Below are 24,177 nucleotides of genomic sequence, written 5' to 3'. Positions count from 1 at the left end.
CCAAAGGCGAGTAAAGTTGCTGAAACACTAAATTGAAATGGTTGGTTTGGCAAATAAAATTTGCTCTCTGGCTTGTAAATTATGAGAAGTACTAGCCAAAGGCGAGTGCCCCATTTTGTGGACTTTCAGCGCTGTTGATCATCCGTACTTTGGAAGGGAGGGGAGGCGGGGGGATGGTAATTCAGTGTGGAGTTTATATGAGATCAACAAGGCCGAATGCGAAAGCTACCCAGCAGGCAAAAACTGAGAAGTGAGATCGTTACAACTTACACAGACACTAGCGTGTATATATATATATACATATATATATACGACTTGTGTCTGTCTGTCTGTGTGTGTGTGTGTGTGTGTGTGTTCGCGATGCATGGCCAAAATTCTCGATGGATCTGCTTCAAATTTGGTGGGCATATTCAGGTAGACCCCAGACACAACCTGGTCGATGAGAATTTTCAACATGTGCTCTCAGCGCGCAGCGCTGAACCGATTTTGGTTTTTCTGTTCATCTTCCCAGATCCATTCCCAGTAACTCTTCCTTATCTTCTCCAGTGTTTTGCGCTTATCTCCCTTCCTTCGTGTGGCATCAATCCATATTCCCGTTACTATTTTTAGAAAGTCACTGTCCACAACCCTCAATCCATATTCCCGTTACTATTTTTAGAAGGTCACTGTCCACAACGCTTTCATCCCGGCGAAGCCGGGTATTACTCTTCCTTATCTTCTCCAGTGTTTTGCGCATTTATCTCCCTTCCTTCGTGTGGCGTCAATCGCATACGGTGCGCCACTCACCCGGCGAAGCCGGGTATTTGGCTCTACTTCTTCCCGGCAAAGCCGGCTACCCGGGTATTCATCTAGTATTATATAATTATATTTATACATAACTTGCAAGTGAGCAAGTGAGAATGAGAGAGGAGGAGAGAAAGCTCCAAAAGAGACAGACAGACAGAACAAGAATTAAAAATTGGATGATAATTACATCAATTTCCCTTTGCCACTTTCTCTTCAAGGTCCATGGAGTGTATGCCATGTTTATGACTGCAGTTTACACAGTACCAGGAGCTATGAAATTGACCAGTTTCAGTGCAGCAAGCGCGAGTATATTGAGCAGACGACAATGTCAAATACACGATGTACAGACAAGGCATTCAAAGCATTGCTACCACAACGCGTTGCATTTCTTCGTCTCTGTCATTTGTTCAAATTCCACTTGAGAAATCCCTAACTAGGATCGATTGGAATAGAGAAAGTTCGTCAGACTGCCAGACCAGCAAGAAATGACGTCATGTTGATTTTAGAAGAAACAAACACGTTTTGCACCACGAACACGTCAAGCTTCATCCAAAAATAAACATATAACGAGTCGCACGATCCATGTTCAGCGCAGTCAACATTTTGCACCAACACAGCAGTTTGAGACACCGTCTGAGCTTTTCTCAAGTTTGTTATGATCAAAGAGAAAACGCCGGAAGTAAACTACAATGCGGTTGTTGTTATAACAATCCGTAACAGTTTCGCACTTTAAAAATACTTTTGAATTGTGTTTATATATGTACTAAATACTTTCAAAGAGTAAAAAATAAAGACTATAGTGATCTACTTTCTAACTGTCAGTGACAAATAATAGCAGTTTGCGACTTTGCGCTTTATGACTATCTTATTACAGAAGTCTGTAACAACTCTTTATTATTGATAACTTACTCCATTGTTTTCAAAGTTATTCCCAAATCAGCCTGAGCCAAACAAAAACACGGAGGTCATGAATCATGGAGGTGTCTCCACAGTGGGTGTCTCCTGGTGTTCGAGGCTAGGTAAATCTTGTCAGCCTCTGTTCTTAACTATTAACTGTGCACAAAATGCTATTAAAAAGAAAATTAAATAGAACAAAAATGGAAACCAAAATCACTTTTAAACATTAACATTGGTAGGCCTTATTTGCATGTTGTCAAGTTGATATATATATATATGTCCAATCGGAAATAAGGCAAACAAACTCGGCTATTGAATTCATAAACTGGTCCTGTCAGTGTTTTTGTTTTTTAGTGCCATCATAACAGATTAAAAAAATCTCAAACAGACTGCTTACGTTCTAAACTCAAGAATACAAAACCCTGCACAAAAATAGTTAATCGGAAATATTTGATTAGAGGTAAACAAAACATTCATTACAACTTTGACCTATCCGTCTTTAAAGTGGACGAAAAAGATGTATGACAATATTATAAGATATTTTTCTGTTGTTAGCCAAGTTTTATATTAGGCACCTCATCATTACGGGCATTTCCTCAGTAAACAACTAAAGTTCGGTCGCCTTTGTTTGCATACATGTGTGTGTGTGTGTGTGTGTGTGTGTGTGTGTGTGTGTGTGTGTGTGTGTGTGTGTGTGTGTGTGTGTGTGTGTGTGTGTGTGTGTGTGTGTTGCTGGTGGCTGGAGATGTTAGCCAAGGGTTTTTAGTTATTTTGGTATATTTGTATTTGTTGATAAGTTACCGGCAATTAGACACCAAGAGCAGACGAGATGGCCTGCGACCGAATCATCGTACAAAGCGATTGGAATGAATGTTTGAGGTTTGTATTTTGACAAAAACATACAATATTGGATATGACAGGTCAATATGCATATTCCAGAAGACACACATGTTGATACTTATTAGTATGTTTGCCCACTTCCTTCTGTTCCACTGTCTTAGCTGACATAAGAAACGCAATACAATACTCACATGTTATGTATTCAAATAAAGACGTTGTGGCTGCAGAGACAGTCAACATGTCTATGTCTGTCTGCTTTTCATGTATGGATTTTGTCTTAGAATGGCTGTATTAACTATTTATAGTACAAATCTTCTGATGTCATAGTTGGGTGTTTTTTTCAGAGAAGCCCATGGAAAGGCCTGGGTTACTTTCAAGACAGCTGGTAAGCATGTTCATGCACACTTTTTTTTTAATCAAGTTGGAGAAAACAGCGTCAGTTGTGCTGAGAAATTCTAAAGCTACTCTTAACTGGAACTCAATAAAACAACTATTCAATTACAAATTTAATACAATGAACAAACAACAATTTAGCACTTAGTTCATATACCAGTCAGCGTTAAGAAGCCATTCATTTGTAGCTTGTGCTCTCTCAGAGCATTCTATCTAACACAGACACTGATCAGTACATTACTGCATGCTCAGCAATGGAATTAAGAGGTAACTCCAGAAATGAGCAAATTTCAATTCCATTCAAGACTGATAATTAATGATTCACCCTGGATTGGAAAATGAATGTTTTAACTAATGTTGAGTCATGATGCAGATCCACCAAGTGTTCACAGTGAGCTGAGGAACTGTGGAGCATCTGGGAATGGCCTTCCTTACGTTCAGGCAGAAGATGGCTTTTCTGTTACGAACATCACCAAGGTAAGTATTAATTGTAGTTTGTACGATTTACATTATGAAAACAGATCCACATGACCTAGTTTTTATATTTAACTGTTGGACAAAACTTTTTTTTTCTTGTTTGATAATGATGATACAGGGGACTCCCACAATATTGTGGTCCACCACATCACAATGTATGTGACTATATCGTGACAGAATGCTTTGAGGCCCCCCCCCCCACACACACACAAAAAAATATATATATATAAATTATAATTTAAAAAATATGGGAAAAACCTTTTTCCTAGGTCATCAAATTGGGTATGTGTACATTGCGCATCGAACTGAATGCATTGCGCACGAAAGTCGATAGTTTGAGCTAACTGAAGCATTCTCTGTTCCTTCAACCTCTTGTTTTTCTCTATGTCTTGGACACCTACAGAATTTCTGTTTTATTTTCAACAGAAAACTATGACCGTGGCGTACAGTGGAAATGGTGTAAAACTGACCAGAAAGTTTGTGGCTCCTCAGATCACGTTTTCTACAGTGCACCAGCTGAAGAAGGGGGTAAGCAGGGCTGTAAACAAATACCGGTGGTCACACGCATTGCTACATTTTGCATAAATATTGCACTTTTCAGGTGTAGTATGCATTTTTTATTTGTACCAGTATTACCACTGTCAAAAAAAGGTTTTGATGTGTTAACTGATGCAGATCGTTTAAAGTCACCACAAACCCTGAATTATACTCCATCTCTCTGTGTCTCTCTTTTAATGGTGAGGACTAGATGTAAAAACGCAGATCACTACATGGTACTTACTCTATTACCCTAGTTAAATAAAGAATTGTCATTTATTTTTCTCTCTCTCTCTCTCTCTCTCTCTCTCTCTCTCTCTCTCTCTCTCTCTCTCTCTCTCTCTCTCTCTCTCTCTCTCTCTCTCTCTCTCTCTGTCTGTCTTTCCCACTCTCTCTGACAGAATAACATTTTTTTTTAAAGGCACCACTACCTGAATTCGTGGAAGACAAAATAAATGGAACCCTTCTTTTCAAAACTTCAAAAATCTGAGATAATCAGCACTTTAAAAGGTTTGAGTCTTAAAATTGGCGTACATTTTACAGAAGTTATGAAAAGAACATATGTATGAGAAAACAGGGTCTTAAGAGGGAGGGAGTCTTACAAGAAGGGTTCCACTGTATGTGAAAGATTGCCTTGTGATGACAGGTGCAATGCCTGGATGTGACAACGGAAGGACTGGGCGTGTCCTGTGATAACGTGGGAAACCTGAGGGTGTGGCAAACAGACAATGGAGAAGTTCGAGTAAGTTGCACATTTTCTTCAGGCATATATAAAAAAAAACTCCTCTTTTTGGCGCCACCGAATCCGCCCCCCAAAAATATTTTCCGCCGAAAAATATTTAGTTCACACTAAAATTGTTTTTATCCCCGAGTACGCAGTAGGAGGGTCCAGCAGACTTTAATTGTGTGTCTGTGTGTGTGTCTGTCTCGACTTAACAGCTTATTGCTGGGAAACTACTGGGCGCAGTTCGTTCAAAAGTTGATACACTAACTTGATAATACAGCAGTCCCTCTCATGAGCGGACACCCTTGGGACAGAGCAAAAGTGTCCGTACATTGCAGGTGTCCGGTCACGGGAGGGGTGACCACACCCCCCCCCCCTCCGCCATACATTCACACAGAGACACACAAACAACAGGATTGAATCTATGCTAATCACTTCTTGTGGCTACTAAACAATAACAATAAACTCCTAATACTTCTTTAAACGTTCTGTAAAAATGATTTGTATGAAAAGTGTTGAAAAGAAGAGATAAAATAAATCCTCAAGGCAGTGCATGAACACACTCACCATGCACTGACATACGAAAGCAGCCACACAAACACAGCACAGAGGAGCGTGTGCAGATGCTTTGAAAGAATAAGCTTGAAAACCAGTTTGAAGAAATAGCAGCAGATAGAGCTGCATGTCATAGTCATGTAATTTATTTTCTTCTTGTCTGGCTTTATTGACTGCATGCCGATCATGTGGCATGGCAGTGACTTTTCACTCTTCAGTCGGAAATACACAGTACATAACACAGCTCCCACTCTCCCTCACTAATGCCTACCCCAAGCCGTGACAACTGATGCTTGGAAATTGTGTGGAAGAGTACACCTCTCTATTTCTCTCCAATGCTCTTCCTGCTGACATGTAGTGACACCGGACACCCCACAGAGTTTAGCCAGCTACCCCTCCACCCCCCTCCCTCTCTCTCACTCCCTCCAGCCATGTACTGTTTGGGGCTGTGGCCAGAGAGGCCAGCTGCACTGTTCACTCAGAGCAAAACCAGTTGACTGTGTCGTAACTTTTGACAAAGCAAGACAACTGAAGGGTTCACAGATTAGGCAACCGACTCACTGGTCAAGGCTGAGGGGAAACAAGAGTATCTTGTCAATGAAAGAGGTTACACACAGACACACGATGCTGAGAACTGTGGCCGTTTTTCACTCTCTTTCGCTCAGGACCTTCATCGACTGTACATGTGGTTTCTGTTGTTTACGTCCAACAGACAAGAATAAAGAGCACAGTGCAGTTTCATGTTGGCATCTTCGCATGTACTCCACTCCTGACCAAAACTACCCCCCCCCTCTCTCCTGATGGATACACGTGCACTCAACTTATCAGTGACTGTCATCACGCCATTGCGGCTGTGATCTTTGTACCAAGAGCCGGACTGCTCTGTTATCGACTTTGTTGTGGTGAACATTTGACGATGGTCTGTCCGTACATTGGAGGTATGACCTGCTGTTGGGACCGAAAATGAGTGTCCGCGTCCACGTTTTGCAGGTGTCCGTTTAAGGGGGGGCAAATATAGAAGGAAAACACTCCGTGCCGAGCAAATGTGTCCGTACATGTCAGGTGTCCGCTCACGCCGGGGGCCGTACATTGCAGGGACTGCTGTAGGTCCGATTGATCGTATTAAAACTTCATAATGTTACCTGGGACCTAAATGCCAAATAATCACAAAATCCACTTTTAACGGCGGGCGCAATTCGCGGTGGGATAGAACAGCCGTTCGGCTAATCCGCCAGCCAGCCAGTAACAGCGACACCAGGCTTATTGCGTGCTTTGCGTGCATGTACCACTGTGCGCGAGGAGTATAGGCATTTGAGTTCACTGGCGAATGATAGAATTGGTGGCTTGGTGGAAAGCGTTTCCGACTATGGCTAAAGTGATCCGGGTTCGATTCCCGGCATGGGCTGTCTGGTTTTTTTATTTTTATAATAAATTCTTGTTTACTATTGTTTATTATGAACGTTTTAATGTTTTATTTTACTGTAATAATTTTTTTAATTGTGTAAAATAAATAATTAATTTTTTTTTTTTTTTTTTTTGTTTTTTAAATCCAAGGGATCCGGGTTCGATTCCCGGCATGGGCGGTCTATTGGGTTTTTTTTATTTTTATAAATTCTTGTTTACTATTGTTTATTATGAACGTTTTAATGTTTTATTTTACTGTAATAATTTTTTTAATTGTGTAAAATAAATTATTATTATTTTTTTTTTTTTTTAAATCCACGTGCACAAGACAAAAACTTTCATACTGTGGGAGCGAGCCAGTCTGAAGAGTACTCGGGTCCAGCGCCAGCGTTTTTTAGTGAAACCGATTTCTTTCCTCTTTATCACAGTTTATGTGATCGGCCTTTATTCCCATTTGGAAAGAATCTTCAAACGGATCCCCAAACGGAGTGAAAGTCAATCAGACTGAATAGGTAACTTCACTTCCTCCCACAAGTAAACAGTTAAAAATGGCTACTAAGTCTATTGTAAAACGAGGGAATGCCTTTCGAATAAAAGAAGGTCTCAAGAACGGCTGGCGTTGGGATTGGCTCGATAGAATTATTGATGGAGAAAGAGTCCGTGATTTTATTTGGAAGTTACGGGAGAACGGAGTGGCCTTTTGCGTGCCATGTGAAAAGAAATTGCGATAAGGCAGCCGAGGATAGTTTCAGTTTAGTTTCAGTTCTCATGGATTCTTGCAATGTAATGAGAGGATCTAAAGCGGGGTTGGAAGTAAAACTTCGAAACAAGGCTCCACAACTCCTGGATATCGACGGTGATTCTTGTCATCATACGCACAATGCCGCAAAACAGTTTTGTTGTACATTCGATGGCAAAGTGGGGAAACTCCTGAATGATATTCATACAGATTTTAAACGGAGTTCAGACCACAAAGAGCATCTTGCAGCCCCTTCAGTTTCAGGGGGCCTTATATATATTATATTATATATATAATATGCCCGTTTTAAGGCTCAGAAATGCTAAAACCCTTCAGCTTCAGGGAGCTTTGCCCCCTGACCCCCACAAGGGGCATTGCCCCTCGACCTCACTGGGGGCCTCCCAGCCCTCCACTTTTTTACCTCCGGCTGTTTTCATGCCTGTTTCTTGCTTTAGTTTAGTATTAATTAAATTTTCAAATTCGTATTCATGGTATTATTCTTTTCTGTCATTATATTGCCATTGAATTCCATATCCATTTTAAAATTTAATTTTTTTTATTTATTTAAAAAGTTGTATGTGTGTGTGTTTGTGTGTGCTTCAGGGTTTCATTTACTAGTGTGCCCTGCGCCATTGGCACATTACATCTGAAAATGTCCCATCACAATTCCCTTCAGTGCGTCAAAGGGCGCATTGAGATCACATACAAGTGCGCCACCAAATGTACACTTTACATCAGATCACACACACATACACACACACACACACATATAACACGATATAGCGGCTTATTCTCAGATGGCACCATTTTGCATCTTTGGTCAAAACGCGTACAGGCCTCTTTGGCGCTTCTTGCCTTCAACTATGTCCCATCGGAATTTGATTGAGGGGGACAAATGTCCCATTGCCTTTTTCTCCCAGGCTAAACCCTGGTGCTTCATACTTTCTGTAAGAGTTCATAGCAATATTTGAAGACCAACATTTCCTCTAGTAAAGTTAAAACAAGTCACGTAAGGCGAAAATACAATATTTAGTCAAGTAGCTGTCGAACTCACAGAATGAAACTGAACGCAATGCCATTTTTCAGCAAGACCGTATAGCCTACTCGTAGCATCGTCAGTCCACCGCTCATGGCAAAGGCAGTGAAATTGACAAGAAGAGCGGGGTAGCACGCTTTTCTGTACCTCTCTTTGTTTTAACTTTCTGAGCGTGTTTATAATCCAAACATATCATATCTATATGTTTTTGGAATCAGGAACCGACAAGGAATAAGATGAAAGTGTTTTTAAATTGATTTCGACAATTTAATTTTGATAATAATTTTTATATATTTAATTTTCAGAGCTTGTTTTTAATCCAAATATAACATATTTATATGTTTTTGGAATCAGAAAATGATGGAGAATAAGATGAACGTAAATTTGGATCGTTTTATAAATTTTTTATTTTTGTTTAAAATTTTCTGATTTTTGAGTCACTTGAGAAAAAGTGACTCTATGTAATCGGTCAGTGTTAGTCTGTCCGGCCGTCCGGCCGGCCGTCCGTAGACACCACCTTAACGTTGGACTTTTCTCGGAAACTATCAAAGCGATCGGGCTCATATTTTGTTTAGTCGTGACCTCCAATGACCTCTACACTTTAACGATGGTTTCGTTGACCTTTGACCTTTTTCAAGGTCACAGGTCAGCGTCAAAGGAAAAATTAGACATTTTATATCTTTTCTCGGAAACTATCAAAGCGATCGGGCTCATATTTTGTTTAGTCGTGACCTCCAATGACCTCTACACTTTAACGATGGTTTCGTTGACCTTTGACCTTTTTCAAGGTCACAGGTCAGCGTCAAAGGAAAAATTAGACATTTTATATCTTTTCTCGGAAACTATCAAAGCGATCGGGCTCATATTTTGTTTAGTCGTGACCTCCAATGACCTCTACACTTTAACGATGGTTTCGTTGACCTTTGACCTTTTTCAAGGTCACAGGTCAGCGTCAAAGGAAAAATTAGACATTTTATATCTTTGACAAAGTTCATCGGATGTGATTGAAACTTTGTAGGATTATTCTTTACATCAAAGTATTTACATCTGTAGCCTTTTACGAACGTTATCAGAAAAACAAGGGAGATAACTAGCCTTTTCTGTTCGGCAACACACAACTTAACGTTGGGCTTTTCTCGGAAACTATAAAAGTGACCGGGCTCAAATTTTATGTGAACGTGACTCATTGTGTTGTGAATAGCAATTTCTTCCTGTCCATCTGATGCCTCATATAATATTCAGAACTGCGAAAGTGACTCGATCGAGCGTTTGCTCTTCTTGTTAATGACCAAAGTCATTAATTAATTTTTAAGCCACCAAGCTGAAATGCCATACCGAAGTCCGGGCTTCGTCGAAGATTACTTGACCAAAATTTCAACCAATTTGGTTGAAAAATGAGGGCGTGACAGTGCCGCCTCAACTTTCACGAAAAGCCGGATATGACGTCATCAAAGACATTTATCAAAAAAATGAAAAAAACGTTCGGGGATTTCATACCCAGGAACTCTCATGTCAAATTTCATAAAGATCGGTCCAGTAGTTTAGTCTGAATCGCTCTACACACACAGACACACACAGACACACACACACACGCACGCACATACACCACGACCCTCGTTTCGATTCCCCCTCGATGTTAAAATATTTAGTCAAAACTTGACTAAATATAAAAAGAACAGAAAAAGAGAAGGAATAATTTAACTACATGTACAACTGTTGAGATGTTCCATTCAAGATATTCAAAGTTTTATTGTCTCGATGTATGCTGCATTTTCCAATATTTTAACGCACGCTTACTCTGTTTCAGCGTGAGTTGCGGGGTCACTTAGGTGACGTATACAGTTGCAAGTTCTTCCCCTCTGGCATTGTTATTCTCTCAGGCGGCGCTGACATGCAGATAAAGGTCTGGTCAGCGGAGACCGGCAAGGAAGCGGCCACCATCATCGGGCATAGAGGGGGTAAGCTAAAGACATATTTATAACCCTTCTTGGGAAGATGAGGTTGCAGATAAAAGACTTACACCTTACTTGTTTTCCTGGTGCTGTAAATGAGCCACAAAAAAATTAAACATTTTGACCGTAGGATTGGTTTTGTAAAAATAATGTTGATAGCTTAGGAGAGGCCATCAGATTAAGCTTGTCTTCAACTTGCTTTTGTTTTATTTATTTATTTATTTTTTTTTTTAGTTTTGTTGTGCACCCTCCTTCCTCTCCCATATTTTCAGTTGGTTTTACCAATGGTATTAGCTGTTTAAAACCTGTAGTTACATTTGAGTTGGTATCATTATTATTTACATGCACATATTAGAACTTTTATTGTTCCATATTAGGCGTGTACATGTACACTGCAGGGGCGGACGAGAGGGGGGGGGGGGGGGGGGGGGGGGGGTCTGGGGTTTCCGGAAACCCCTCCCCAGCCAAAAAATAAAAATATTTTTGTGTTTTTTTTGGTTGAGTTTCAATTTTTGGGGTATTAATCAGTGACAAAATCTGCTGCCTGAAACTGGTAATGATCATCCTCAGAATGCACCAGATTGCACCATTTTACATCCTAGGTGCTTCGCCCCGTCGGCTCGGCGCTTCGCGCCTTTACACCCATATCTTCACAATATACTTTTGGAAACCCCCCCCCATAAAATGAACTGATCCGCCCCTGCACTGTAAATTCAATGTGTAAGCAGGAATTACTGCTGGTTCATGTTTTAATTTTGATAATCTCTCTCCTTAGTCTGCTAAAATGGTCTTTGAAAAAGAATTTGAAATTAAATATTGACAGTTCTTTGTGTCAACAGCCGTCCTGGACACAGTGATTGTGGAGCGAGGGCGGAACGTTGTGACATGCTCTCGGGACGGGACAGCCAGGTTGTGGGACGTGGGACAGAAGGAGGAATTGTACACATGGACAGAGCTAGGTGGAGAGATCAACTGCTGTACGTTAGCAGCCACAGACAACTCTGTGAAGCTGGGTGTTCCTGACGAGAATCCTAGTGAGTGTCTGCTCTTTTTTGCCTTCGTTTCTGTGACTTTTGTTTGCATTGGTTGGCGTATACCGAGGCATTCAAGAGCACTTTGATTTGCTCTGCTCTGTCGTAAAGACTCATGTATATATTTTACTGTATGGTGTAATGTCATGTGGTGCGTGTTGTATTTGTGGGTTTATGTACAGAGAGGCGGAGACATAGTGTTGGTTCGGCCATGATTTAATATCAAGAACCTCAACCCTTGTCCTATTCATACAAAGTGCTGTCCCTTGGACCTTTAGCTAATAGACTCACTCTAATGGAGCTATCTCTAAATGGAACATGATATGCTTGCCTAGCAATATACATGACATCCTCTCTTTTACAAATAAGAAAATACTTCTAGTCATTTTCTTCAACTTGAATGTACATCTAGATTTTGAATCTTTATCTTTTACTAAATTATGTGGGCCTACATTTATTTTCTTTTAATTAACACTTTGAACAGAAGCAAAACTTTTAAACTTACTCTTGTGAAACTTCACTAATAAAAATGTTCTTATTCACACATTGAACAACTCTTAAACTTTCATACTGACAATTTCAGCATTCATACTGACAATGGATTCGTTACACATTCACACTCTTATTTCTATTCTATAATGTTTACCTACATCACCTGAAGATGGACAATGGTTTGCACTCCAATAAACATAATAAAATCTTCAAGACATTATCATTGTGTCTGCATGTTTATGAGTTGTTCTTCAGTACTGGTGACAGAAAGGGGAAAAAGTGGTCAAAATTCAAATCTCTAGTTTTGTTTTTGAAATATTGCTTTTCATCAAGCAGAAATACTGTAGTATCTGTTGTACATAAGAAAAAATCACTGGTTCACATGGTTCCTACATAATCTAACTTTTAAAGCTGGTTCTTGTGTGTCTGTGTGTATGTTTGTATGATGACGATAGGACCCGAAACGGCTGCACGGACTGAGACAGGAATTGCAGAGAATGTTCTTTGCCACTCGAGTCGTGTCATAAGGTACTTTTGGAATAGCAAATTTGAAAGGATTCTTCAAAAAACGGCGGAAAACATTATATACCCTGTGAGCTATCGAGGATCCTCCCCGTCTGGGCTGTCGAAACATGGTCTTGTTAAAAGACGTTTTCAAATGCGGTTAACGGGGAGATACACTCGAAGCACATTTAGCGAAGTTATGTTGCCAAATCATCAAAGATCAACATTTCACTACACGGATCGATGCACACAGTCGAAATAGATGTGACTTTCACACGACCGAAGACTACTTACTAGCAGACTAGCAGACAAGATCTAAATATTTAGATCAGTGAGAGCAATCCGTTGAAGAACAGTTACTCCGCTTATTCGTCTTCAGTTAAGCTTATTTCCCCTGCCATAAGTTTCCTTGCAGATCTGCAGTCGCGTAGTGAAATGAACTAGTGTCATCGGAAGATTCTTCTCAGTCAATGATCAAAAGACAATAAGTTCTATGCTGACAAAAGTCACTTTCGGACAACACGACGATTGACTTAATTTATGAGCCCAAAGGTAACAATATCGACAAGAATGTACGCATTTGACATTAAATGAAACATTCATAGACAGTTTCCAACTCACCAGATCTGCCAAAGAGCCGTCATTTGTGAAAAAAACGATGATTTTAATCAGACAGGTATCGGAAACAAGTCTTGGTCACCTGCGTTATTCCTTCCGAGGCGACGTGACGGCGCCACATTTGTTTGTTTATGGCTTTTTATCGCGAAACAACACAGTTGAAATTTGTGTGTAAAATACCACAAATGTGTGGTGAATCAGTTCGTCATCTGCGTTTCGATGGTAATTCAGTTAGATTGGAGTTACTTTGAATCGAAGGCGAGGGTAACCTGCGTTATTTGTGGGACGGCGTGAACAAATTTGATTGCAATATTTTATACAGAAAGTAAATTTCAATGATTCTGGCTCAGACTTGTAGATCTGTTATGCAGTGTTTTGGTAGTGTATCTGCTTTTCTGCTATGAAGCTCATTTGGAGTGATACGCTGATCGAAGTGGGGTACCCTATGTGGGACATCAGCCGTATGCAGATTACGCCTCAGAACACTCTCGCATTTCACAAAGACAACAATAATTTGCAACATTTCAAGAACTGCATCAGTTTTATTAGATACTATTTCAACAAAAACAGCACAAACACGACTATTATCAACAACACAGAACGGGAGGTAAGTCTTCAAAGACGCACCAAGTGTGCGTTCCCATTTTTGGACGCCATTTTTGCTAGCATTTTCACAGTAAATCGTAATATTTCCATATCTATTGAATGATTTTGTTATTTTCTTTGATTGTGCCGATTCTCCTATCTCTCTGGCATGTACTGGGTGCTTTGTGACCAGTTTCTCCCCTAGACTGTATTGAAAAAATGCGTCCGTCTGAGCTGACCCCCACTTGTGACCAGTAGCAAAGAACAACTCATATATGATGTGAATGTTATTTTGACATGTGTTACAAACATCTTGTACATAGTCATTGTTTCAAACATTGCGTGAATGAATCTTCTGTTCATTTAGTGTCTCTGAGCAATTGAAAATAAAATCTGTCTTCAAACATTCTTTATCTCCAGCATACATTCTTATTCATATTCTGAATCTTTCTTAATCAATAATGTAAATCATAATCAATAAAAAATACAACTGAACTGTTCATGACTTTCTGAAAATAAAATAGTACCATTACTCTGGTTATCATTCTCTGCTGTCTACTCTAGCATACTTTTATCATCATTACTGTCAGCTGTACCTACTCAGTTCATGTGTACTCATCACTGTATTTCTTTGGTTGTTTGACAACTCTTCCGGATCTGGTTGTTACTGCACTGTCTTTGTTTTCAACCATGTTCTTGTCATCAGTTTGTACTGGAATCTGTTCAGTTCCTATTTTCTTTTCTTTTTCTTTCTGATTTGAGTCTTTCACATTCTGATCAGTAGTTGGCATGGTCACTGTTCTGTTGGAATCACTGTCTCTGGATGCTACCTTTGTTGGTCTGAGCATTTTGCGGTTTCTTCTGTACTCTACATTCTGTTCATCTCTGACTACATAGGATCTTGGTGTAGAATGAGGAGTAACTACTTCTGCTTTCTTCCATCTGTTACCAAACTGCATCATGACTGGATCTCCTGCTCTGAGTTTTGTCAAATTGCCACTGGCTTTTCTGTCAAAGTACTCTTTCTGCTTCTTCTGGCGAGCAATCAAATCTTTGTGATTCTTCTTGTTCTGCTGTTTTCCTGGTTTCAACAGTTCTGCTCTTGTTGGGAGTGTTGTTTTCAGTTTTCTGCCTAGAAACAATTCTGCAGGTGATTTTCCTGCGTCTAATGGTGTGTTTCTGTAGTCTAGGAGTGATCTGTAAGGATCTTTGGATTTTTTCATCAGATTCTTCACTGTTTGGACCATTCTTTCTGCTTGACCGTTACCTTGAGGGTGGTAAGGGCTTGTGGTGGTATGTTTGATTTCATACTCTTTCATGAACTCTGCGAATTCAGCACTTGCAAACTGTGGTCCGTTGTCTGTGATCAACTCATCTACTATTCCAAATCTTGCAAACTGACTTTTCATGTGGCCAACGACTGTTTTGGTGTTGAGACTGTTCAGTGTAATGACTTCTGGCCATTTGGAGTAGTAATCTACTATTATCAAATAGTGTGTCTTGTTCAGCTCGAACAAATCTGCTGCGATCTTTGCCCATGGTCTATCTGGAATGTCCATTGGTATCATTGGTTCTTTGGAGTTAGCTCTGGAGTTTTCTGCGCAAACTCTACATGCTGTGACCATGTCTTCAATCTGTGACGACATACCTATCCAGAATACCAATTCTCTGGCCATGCTCTTGCATTTCACTATGCCTAAATGTGATGAATGAATTCTTTGCAGCTGATCTACTTGAAGCTTCTTGGGAATGACTAATCTGAGCCCTCTGAAAATCAGACCGTCTGTGTATGTAAGCTCATCTCGGAATGACCAATAAGCTCTAACTGATTCTGGAACATCTCTTCTGTTCTCTGGGAAACCCTTCAAGATGACTTTTTTGAGTTCTGTCAGTTCTACGTCATTTGCTGTTTCTCTCTCTGTTTCAAACTCCACTTCTGGTCACCATGTTGTGTTTGTGGGTTTATGTACAGAGAGGCGGAGACATAGTGTTGGTTCGGCCATGATTTAATATCAAGAACCTCAACCCTTGTCCTATTCATACGGAGTGCTGTCCCTTGGACCTTTAGCTAATAGACTCACTCTAATGGAGCTATCTCTAAATGGAACATGATATGCTTGCCTAGCAATATACATGACAGTGCGGTCTTTGCAGGTGTTTGTGTGTGTATGTTATATGTTATATGTATAGGTTACAACACGAGTGGTTTTTTATATGGCTTGTATTTCAGTCAAGACCCAGCGGATGAATATCATCGGGAGACACGAGCCTCTGGCGAGTGGCTCTCGATTGATATTCCCGCTGGGTCTTGACTGAAATACAAGCCATATAAAAAACCACGAGTGTTGTAATCTGTATATCCCATTCTACCATCAAACACAAAGTGTAGACTACTAGCGGCACTGTTGCGATCTGTGCAGGGTAAAACTGTTGCCAGCGAGACTTAGCCCTTTTGCAACCTTAAACTAAGTGACCGTCGCTGAAAAAATAAAACGAATGAGTGCATCGATAAGTATGCGGTAACACTACTTTCAGACCATTTAAAAGCTTTAAGTAAAGGTTCATAAGTTGCAAGAAAGTAATGAAGTCGAATAGAAATTAATTTAGTTGAAGCGCACAATTCTTTTGTTTTGCGTTTCAGGTCGGCAGAACGGGCGAAACGGGTTTGGGACCCATTTGGCTTACTCGATTCAGAATTGATTCCACGTTGTTTTTCTCGAACGTGTGTAATTAGGCTTATTGACAGAGAAGCAAATTTTAGGGAACAAATATGTAGGTTTAGATTTAACCATTTGCTCCCTATTTGAAATGTATCTGCGTGAAAAACTGTTTTGCGAGTGTGTTTGCATGGATGAACTTAAACTGGTATGGGTGTGAAGAAAACGCGACCGACACGTCTGTCACCGCCGATTGATTGCATTTTGAAGGAATATGACTGGATTACGGAAAAATATGTGGACTTACTGCAGAGCCAGGCAAAAGAGTAGACTTGCTCGCAAAACACGTGAAACAGCCGATGGTTGATAGCTGAAGGCGCACACCAAAACACACTACCGACAGATTCTCAAAAGTCGTCTGCTAACGATGCAAGGGGAGGGTACTCGTGTTTTTGTTTTGGTTCGCTAGCATCTGGTTATCTTGTAAGTTGAATGTTCGTTTTTTTCGACCTGCATTGCTTTCATAATGAAAGAAACTTTTGCTTATTGCATCTCATACATCAGATCAGTTCTGAGATTCATTTTTGCGTGCAACTGATATAGTTTTCTGAGCCGTGCAATACGATTTTAGAACTTCATACAAATGTGTCACATTGTTCGGCGCGAGGTCAAAGGTCGGGAGGAAAGTAGTCCTTTGCCCAAATCGGAATCTGCACTATCATATATTTTTTGGAGTCCATGATGTATTTATTGAGCTATAAAAATACAACATATATACCCATACTGAAGTAACAGAGACAAAGAAGGGAGGTCATGGGATATGAAGTCTTATATCGCGCGCGTATCTCCAGACTCGGACTCAAGGCGCAGGGATCTATTTATGCCATGTGAGATGGAATTTTTTTCACAATACATCACGCATTCACATCGACCAGCAGATTGCAGCCATTTCGGCGCATATTCTACTTTTCACGGCCTATTATTCTAAGTCACACGGGTATTTTGGTGGACATTTTTTTTTTATCTATGCCTATACAATTTTGCCAGGAAAGACCCTTTTGTCAATCGTGGGATCTTTAACGTGCACACCCCAATGTAGTGTACACGAAGGGACCTCGGTTTTTCGTCTCATCTGAAAGACTAACACTTGAACCCACCACCTAGGTTAGGAAAGGGGGAAGAAAATTGCTAATGCCCTGACCCAGGGTCGAACTCGCAACCTCTCGCTTCCGAGCGCAAGTGCGTTACCACTCGGCCACCCAGTCCTGGTATGTGTCTGTGTTACCTATAGGCTATACTCTACTATTACATTGGAGTTCTGTAAATTGTTCTTTGTTTGCAAAAAATGTGTAGGTGATCGTGAGATTCTGACAGAAGGGAAACTTCTGGTCCTTGGATCTGAGGCAGGGTCATTACTGGGCTTTGGACTCCACTCAAGAAAACCAGTAAGAAGCTGTAGAATGGACTTGTTCAAAATAATAATGGACTCTCCTTTGACCAAGAACCCAAGCAACAAACAATACAAAAAAAGATCAGAATTAAAATAATGTGTATTTGAAGACAAAAGGGTACCTCTTAGTTGTCTTTGAAGCGCTCATGTGCTGGCTGTTGATGGTTACCAGAGAATGGATCAATAAAAAAAAAAGGGATTCAGAAAAATTGATCAAAATTGAAAAATGTGTGATTTAACGTCAAAAAGGCATCTCTTATCCGCGATGGTTTTTAAGCATTCAGCTGACTGTTAATGATTGAAATATAATAGATAAAAAAAATCGCTCCCCTTTGAGTGTTTTAGTTATTTTTCAAGAAATTTTTTCTACATAGACACTGCTTCTCTTACTGCTGTGAAGACCATGCACAAATCGCTTCATGAGTATGTGATAGGTGTTGTGGTTACCAGGCCACGTGCAACCAATACAATGAGATTTCTGTTTTTATATTGACATAGTATCTCGTTTTCAGGTGTTTGAAGTAAAGTGTGGTTCTGCTGTCAACTGCTGCAAGTTTATCTCTGATACACAAATTGCCTGTGGAACGCAGGGAGGGGAGATTTTCGTCATTGATGCCAGAAATCCAAGGTTAGTGAGCGGGCAGTACAAGCCAAGTCGTGAAAAATAAATAAATTAACTTTCTGACTTGCACCTCTTCTGTAACCTTCTGTTTTCTTTTTATGCATAGGTCATGTACGGTTGGGTCGCTCAAGTCTTAATGCAGAACTTGCATAAAGAGTTCAGGTATTTTCTTTGGGTATGCAGCAAGGAAAGCTTGTAGAAAGAGTTCAGCTGTGACTGGTGTTCACACCAGTATCAAAATATCCTGCAATTAGTTCATTTCAGTCAGTGAGATGTCTATGTCTTCCTACCGCTGGTTTGTAAATGCACTTGCACATAGCCAAACTGGAGGCCATTTTGAGTCTTCTTACAAACAAGGTATACACCCCTGTGCAAGGGATAAATTCTGTCTGTAAATTGTTATGTCTGTCTGTCTGCAATTTTCTCGAACTTGCCGTTAATTTTGATTTATGCTATGGTTTTGGTGATACACTGAATTTTACCCAGGTATATACTGAATGTCTAAGGGATGAGGATAATACAGCATGACACTTGATGAATGTCCTCAGTAGTCTGACGCTATATAGTTGTTTTTACATTCAGTCAAGTTTTGACTAAATGTTTTAACGTAGAGGGGGGAATCGAGACGAGGGTCGTGGTGTATGTGTGTGTGTGTGTGTGTCTGTTTGTCTGTCTGTCTGTGTGTGTGTGTAGAGCGATTCAGACTAAACTACTGGACCGATCTTTATGAAATTTGACATGAGAGTTCCTGGGTATGATATCCTCAAACATTTTTTTCATTTTTTTGAATGTCTTTGATGACGTCATATCCGGCTTTTCGTGAAAGTTGAGGCGGCACTGTCACGCTCTCATTTTTCAACCAAATTGGTTGAAATTTTGGTCAAGTAATCTTCGACGAAGCCCGGACTTCGGTATTGCATTTCAGCTTGGTGGCTTAAAATTTAATTAATGACTTTGGTCATTAAAAATCTGAAAATTGTAAAAAAAAAAAATTTTTTATAAAACTATCCAAATTTACGTTCATCTTATTCTCCATCATTTGCTGATTCCAAAAACATATAAATATGTTATATTTGGATTAAAAACAAGCTCTGAAAATTAAAAATATAAAAATTATTATCAAAATTAATTTTTCGAAATCAATTTAAAAACACTTTCATCTTATTCCTTGTCGGTTCCTGATTCCAAAAACATATAGATATGATATGTTTGGATTGAAAACACACTCAGAAAGTTAAAACGAAGAGAGGTACAGAAAAGCGTGCTTTCCTTCTCAGCGCAACTACTACCCCGCTATCTTGTCAATTTCACTGCCTTTGCCATGAGCGGTGGACTGACGATGCTACGAGTATACGGTCTTGCTGCGTTGCATTGCGTTCAGTTTCATTCTGTGAGTTCGACAGCTACTTGACTAAATGTTGTATTTTCGCCTTACGCGACTTGTTTCTTTCTTCCAGTGCACCTCTCCGTCAGTGGAAGGAGTCCAGGTCTGCCATACTGTCCTTGCTTTCCCACAAACAAGGGCTGTTTGTGTCAACAGGTGAGGGCCGGAGTAAATGTTTTCTTTTCATACCTGGGGAAGTTGTGTTTTAGTTTTCTTGAAAGAATTTGATCTTCCTGTCACCTAAACTCGCTAGCTTGACTGGTGTTTAACCTTCGCCGGTGGGTGTGGGTCCGTGTGGACCCAGAAGGGTGTTTAATTGCAAATATCTCTTAAACTAGTTGGAATTTTTTAATGAACTTTTAAGAATGCCTCAGGCATCTAAAAAGCTCTTTTGTCCTAAAATTTTAGCGAGAAGTAATTAAAAAAAAAAAGAGGTCATATTTAGACTACAAACATTGTGGGACTGTGCGGACCCATGTTTCTCAAAGAAGGAAATGAGAAGCATGGGTCCGCACGGCCCCACGATGACTCCCGTGTGTAGTCGATAACCCGGACGGGCGAAGGTTGAAGTCGCCAACAAACCAGCTTTTTGCTGCTGGGCTCAGCATGAGCAGTATTTATGACTGGCTTTACAGACTTGTTTTTGTTTTGAAAATGTGATGTTGAATCCTTGGATGTGTGGCGCATACAGTTGCTGTGTGGTGTAGCGTATGTGAGGCTCTCCCCATTATGTGGAATGCCAGTCAAGCTTGAAGACTGATGGACACTTGGTTAAGCTGAGAGGTCCATTTCAGTCAAAGGTTCAAGAAAAAAAGGTACTTGAACTTTTAAGACCTCTAAAAATCTAAGAAAATCAGGTCTTGAAAAGGAGGGAGTCTTAAAATGGGGTGAATTTACAGAGGTTATGAACAAAAAGTCTGAGAAAACAGTGTCTTAAAAAGGGGGAAGCCTTAAATTTGGGTGAATTTACAGAGGTTATGAACAGAAAAGTCTGAGAAAACAAGGTCTTAAAAAGGAGGGAGTCTTAAAATGGGGTGAGTTTACAGAGGTTATGAACAGAAAAGTCTGAGAAAACAAGGTCTTAAAAAGGAGGGAGTCTTAAAATGGGGGGGTGGGGGTGGGGGTCTTACAAGGGGGGTTCAACTGTAGAACAGTGAATTTGTTGTGTTGTATTTTGGGGGAATGTTAATTATGACAACATAATTTGTTTTACAGGTGATGGCTCCTTGTTCTACCTCAACGAGGAATTCGAGACAATGGTGGAAATGACTGGATCTGACTGTGACCCAGTTTACAGCATCGCCAAAGACGACACGCACATCTTTGCCAGCTGCCGCGATGGTGCCATACGCAAATACAGTCTGCAGCACTTGTAACAGTGTTTTTGTGACCTGGAAGTTTCAAGACTTGACAATAAGACATGAATGTCTCTGTCTGGACATGATGAGTTACAGAGTTGGTCTGTTGTTTTTCAACCAGCAGAAATTCAGCATCGTTTTTTTTAATCAAAAGGAAAGCAAGACCTGTGTCAGAGAATGATCACACTTTTTGCTGGTTATGTAGATTTGAACTGTGCAAGGGAAGTAATTTGTGATGCTGCCCATCTTCAGGAACTCTTCAGGGTATACTTTTGTTTTGGCAAGTCTTGCACCCGACTCTTGATAAGATTAAATGTAAGGTTTTGATTGGTTCTGTGAACTAAGTCTGCTTAAATGTAGCATGATCAGTTTGCAGGTTGTAGATATGATTTGCCGTACATTGAAAATCTGAACTGAATCCTGCTTCATGGTTATTGTCCCATCTTCCTCTTTCCATAATAGCACCCAGAATCCCCTCTCTTTGCTCTCATTAAAATGTTGTAATTCTGTTTTGCCATATTTTGTTGTGTTGTTTCCCCCCGCGGGTTAGGGGGAAGAATTTACCCGATGCTCCCCAGCATGTCGTAAGAGGCGACTAACGGATTCTGTTTCTCCTTTTACCCTTGTTAAGTGTTTCTTGTATAGAATTTAGTCAATGTTTGTAAAGATTTTAATCAAGCAGTATGTAAGAAATGTTAAGTCCTTTGTACTGGAAACTTGCATTCTCCCAGTAAGGTCATATTGTCCTACGTTGCAAGCCCCTGGAGCAATTTTTTGATTAGTGCTTTTGTGAACAAGAAACAATTGACAAGTGGCTCTATCCCATCTCCAAATAAAGAAAGAAAGAACATGCACGGAGTTGATTCGGAACTATGCCAAGCTATGAGAAGGTGCTGTGCCCATGCACCTAACAGCTGTTTCTGTTGTCCTGTAGGAAAATAACTCTGTTGCTGGTGTTTTTTTTAAGTATGACTATTGTTGCCTTCTTCAAAAGGATGAGTAACTTGTGAAAATTGTAGCATGATTGTGATTTTTTTTCCGATATGCAATTGGTTTTAGCTTCAGTGCAGTTGTAGTGTGAACGCATATGCTTCATCAGTGTTTGGCTGCTCCGTCTGGCATTATGGGGATAGTGCTAGGACTGGTTGGTCCGTTGTCAGAATAATGTGACTGGGTGAGACATGAAGCCTGTGCTGCGACTTCTGTCTTGTGTGTGGCGCACGTTATATGTCAAAGCAGCACCGCCCTGATATGGCCTTTCGTGGTCGGCTGGGCGTTAAGCAAACAAACAAACAAACATAAATTTATTCATCAGTGTTTTGTTCCTCTGATGTTTTTTACTTGATCTGAATTCACTAGTACTGTCTGGTTGATTGTCTTTGTCTTGATATGACAAAGTGAGTATTCATATGGATGAAAGCTGATGAAGCATAAATGACGTCAATACACAATTGAATGAGTAGAGCGAGCATGGTTTGTTGTTTTCTTTCTTGGTGAGTGTTAGCGAGTGAGTGTGTGAGTGGTTTCTGTACAGAACTGTACGAACAGTACAACACTGAACACCCAAGTCCACCTGTAGGTCCTGGCTAAACTGACGTCCTCTTTCATAGAATGTGAGTGACAGTAGACAATGACTTACACACACACACACACACAGAACACACACACATCCACACACGTGAACACCCACACGCACACACACAAATACCCCCCACGCACACATATACCCTCACACACACACACGTTCATCTGCACCGTGATTAAAATAAATAAAACCGTGCAGTCAGAACCGCATCATTGATAATTACATATTACTTGGAAAAAAATCAAGGCCATATAATCAAGCTTTCACTGCTCCAAAGGTAGGACAGACCCTGAGTCAGCATGCATGCCTATCTTTCTACGACTTTCTACTTTCATCCATATGCATGAAAGCCCCAAAGAAACAAACAAAATGCAAAACAAACAACACAAAATGAAAGTCCGACACTACGTGCCAAGTGGCAAACACAAGGTATATGTGACTCATTCTAAATGCATGTGATACCAAACGATCCATGCTCCTCACAAAACGCTGTCGTTTGGTGTCGTTGACCCACAATGTGTGTGGGTGCCAACCCAATACTGAGATTCTGGAACTTGGTCAAAACATGTTAAGCCCACTGGAGTATAGAGTCCTCAAGCAAACAGTTCTAGAAGTTTTCATTCCCTATTCGACAATTCTCAGCAGCTAGACTCACCTAGTGTGAACGTATATGTTTTATCAGGGTTTTCTTTCTCTGAAGTTTTCTACTTGATCTGAATTCACTGTTTGGTTGACTGCCCCCCCCCCCCCCCCCAAAAAAAAAAAAAAATAAGAGAAATGAAACACACAAACAAAAACAACAAAATCGAACACCCACCACCTCAGTCCTGATCGAGAGGTTGAGATTAAAAACGAGCAAAACGAAGATGGATGCACACGTACAGACGCGACAAGCCAATTAAAACGGTATTTGTCATCTTTTTTACATTGCCGGGTATGATTGTTCTCGAGCCGTGCATGCTGAGAGGTAATTGATCATTCGAGAACAGGTTTCTATGTCTCCAAACTCTGCGAAGAAAACAAACCCGTCAACAAAGAAAAGCCCCCCCCCCCCCCCCTCCAAAAAAAAAAAAAAGAAGAAAAATAAATAAAATAAAACAAAGTAAAAATTCACACCGGAGACGGTCAGACACGAAGGTATCAGGTGTTTTAAAACAGCGTTAAAACAAACTCCATGACTCATACCGACATATATATCCACCGATCCGTGCACCCACAAAACTCATTCGTTTCGTGTCGTACGCCCATATTTGGCCCGCACGCGCGTGCACGCGGTTTCCAGCTGTTACGCACCAATTCGCTCTGCGGGCATTTATTTTGCCGGGGAATGCATTATTTTACCGTTAGTTGCTCTAGAGGTTGTAAGACGGTTGTCAACATGTTGTGCAACGATAAGTGAGGAAATGGTTCTGTCACAACTAGGTGACAGCATTGTCATTGTGTATAGTACATGTATTGATGCACGCTAATATCTCGTCGTTATGTTTTGTGTTTTATGCTGGAGGGGTGTGAGGTAGAGTGCGAAGCTGAAGGGGGGGGGGGGGGGGGGGG

At 40.4% G+C, this 24,177-nt stretch overlaps 2 protein-coding genes across 2 annotated transcripts in view; one reads left to right on the top strand and one right to left on the bottom strand.

Annotated features, from left to right (window-relative positions):
• The window catches only part of LOC138962868 (WD and tetratricopeptide repeats protein 1-like), a 34,699-nt gene extending 33,234 nt beyond the window's left edge, over nt 1–1,465 (bottom strand). Inside the window, exon 1 of the mRNA XM_070334833.1 lies at nt 974–1,465. Coding sequence (XP_070190934.1) covers nt 974–1,024 — 51 coding nt within the window. The 5' untranslated portion in view covers nt 1,025–1,465. The remainder of the gene's footprint in view (nt 1–973) is intronic.
• A 1,014-nt stretch (nt 1,466–2,479) lies between these two features.
• Nucleotides 2,480–21,536, top strand: LOC138962870 (proteasomal ATPase-associated factor 1-like). Its single transcript, XM_070334837.1, has 11 exons — nt 2,480–2,562; nt 2,868–2,908; nt 3,290–3,393; nt 3,820–3,921; nt 4,577–4,672; nt 10,196–10,346; nt 11,180–11,374; nt 17,581–17,672; nt 18,190–18,305; nt 19,757–19,839; nt 20,899–21,536. The coding sequence occupies exons 1-11, from the start codon at nt 2,513–2,515 to the stop codon at nt 21,057–21,059; spliced, it is 1,191 nt and encodes a 396-aa protein (XP_070190938.1). The 5' UTR covers nt 2,480–2,512; the 3' UTR covers nt 21,060–21,536.
• Nucleotides 21,537–24,177: the final 2,641 nt, after the last annotated feature.

Source organism: Littorina saxatilis, linkage group LG3 (assembly GCF_037325665.1).
Source record: "Littorina saxatilis isolate snail1 linkage group LG3, US_GU_Lsax_2.0, whole genome shotgun sequence".
Lineage (NCBI taxonomy): Eukaryota > Metazoa > Mollusca > Gastropoda > Littorinimorpha > Littorinidae > Littorina > Littorina saxatilis.
This window is presented reverse-complemented; position numbering and strand designations above follow the sequence as displayed.

Bases quoted from the DNA above. Each gene is read 5' to 3' on its own strand.
- LOC138962870 (XM_070334837.1), top strand. From the start codon at position 2,513: ATGGCCTGCGACCGAATCATCGTACAAAGCGATTGGAATGAATGTTTG. The intron at 2,909-3,289 runs GTAAGCATGTTC...GTCATGATGCAG, and splicing joins GGTTACTTTCAAGACAGCTG to ATCCACCAAGTGTTCACAGT. The intron at 17,673-18,189 runs GTAAGAAGCTGT...TCTCGTTTTCAG, and splicing joins GACTCCACTCAAGAAAACCA to GTGTTTGAAGTAAAGTGTGG.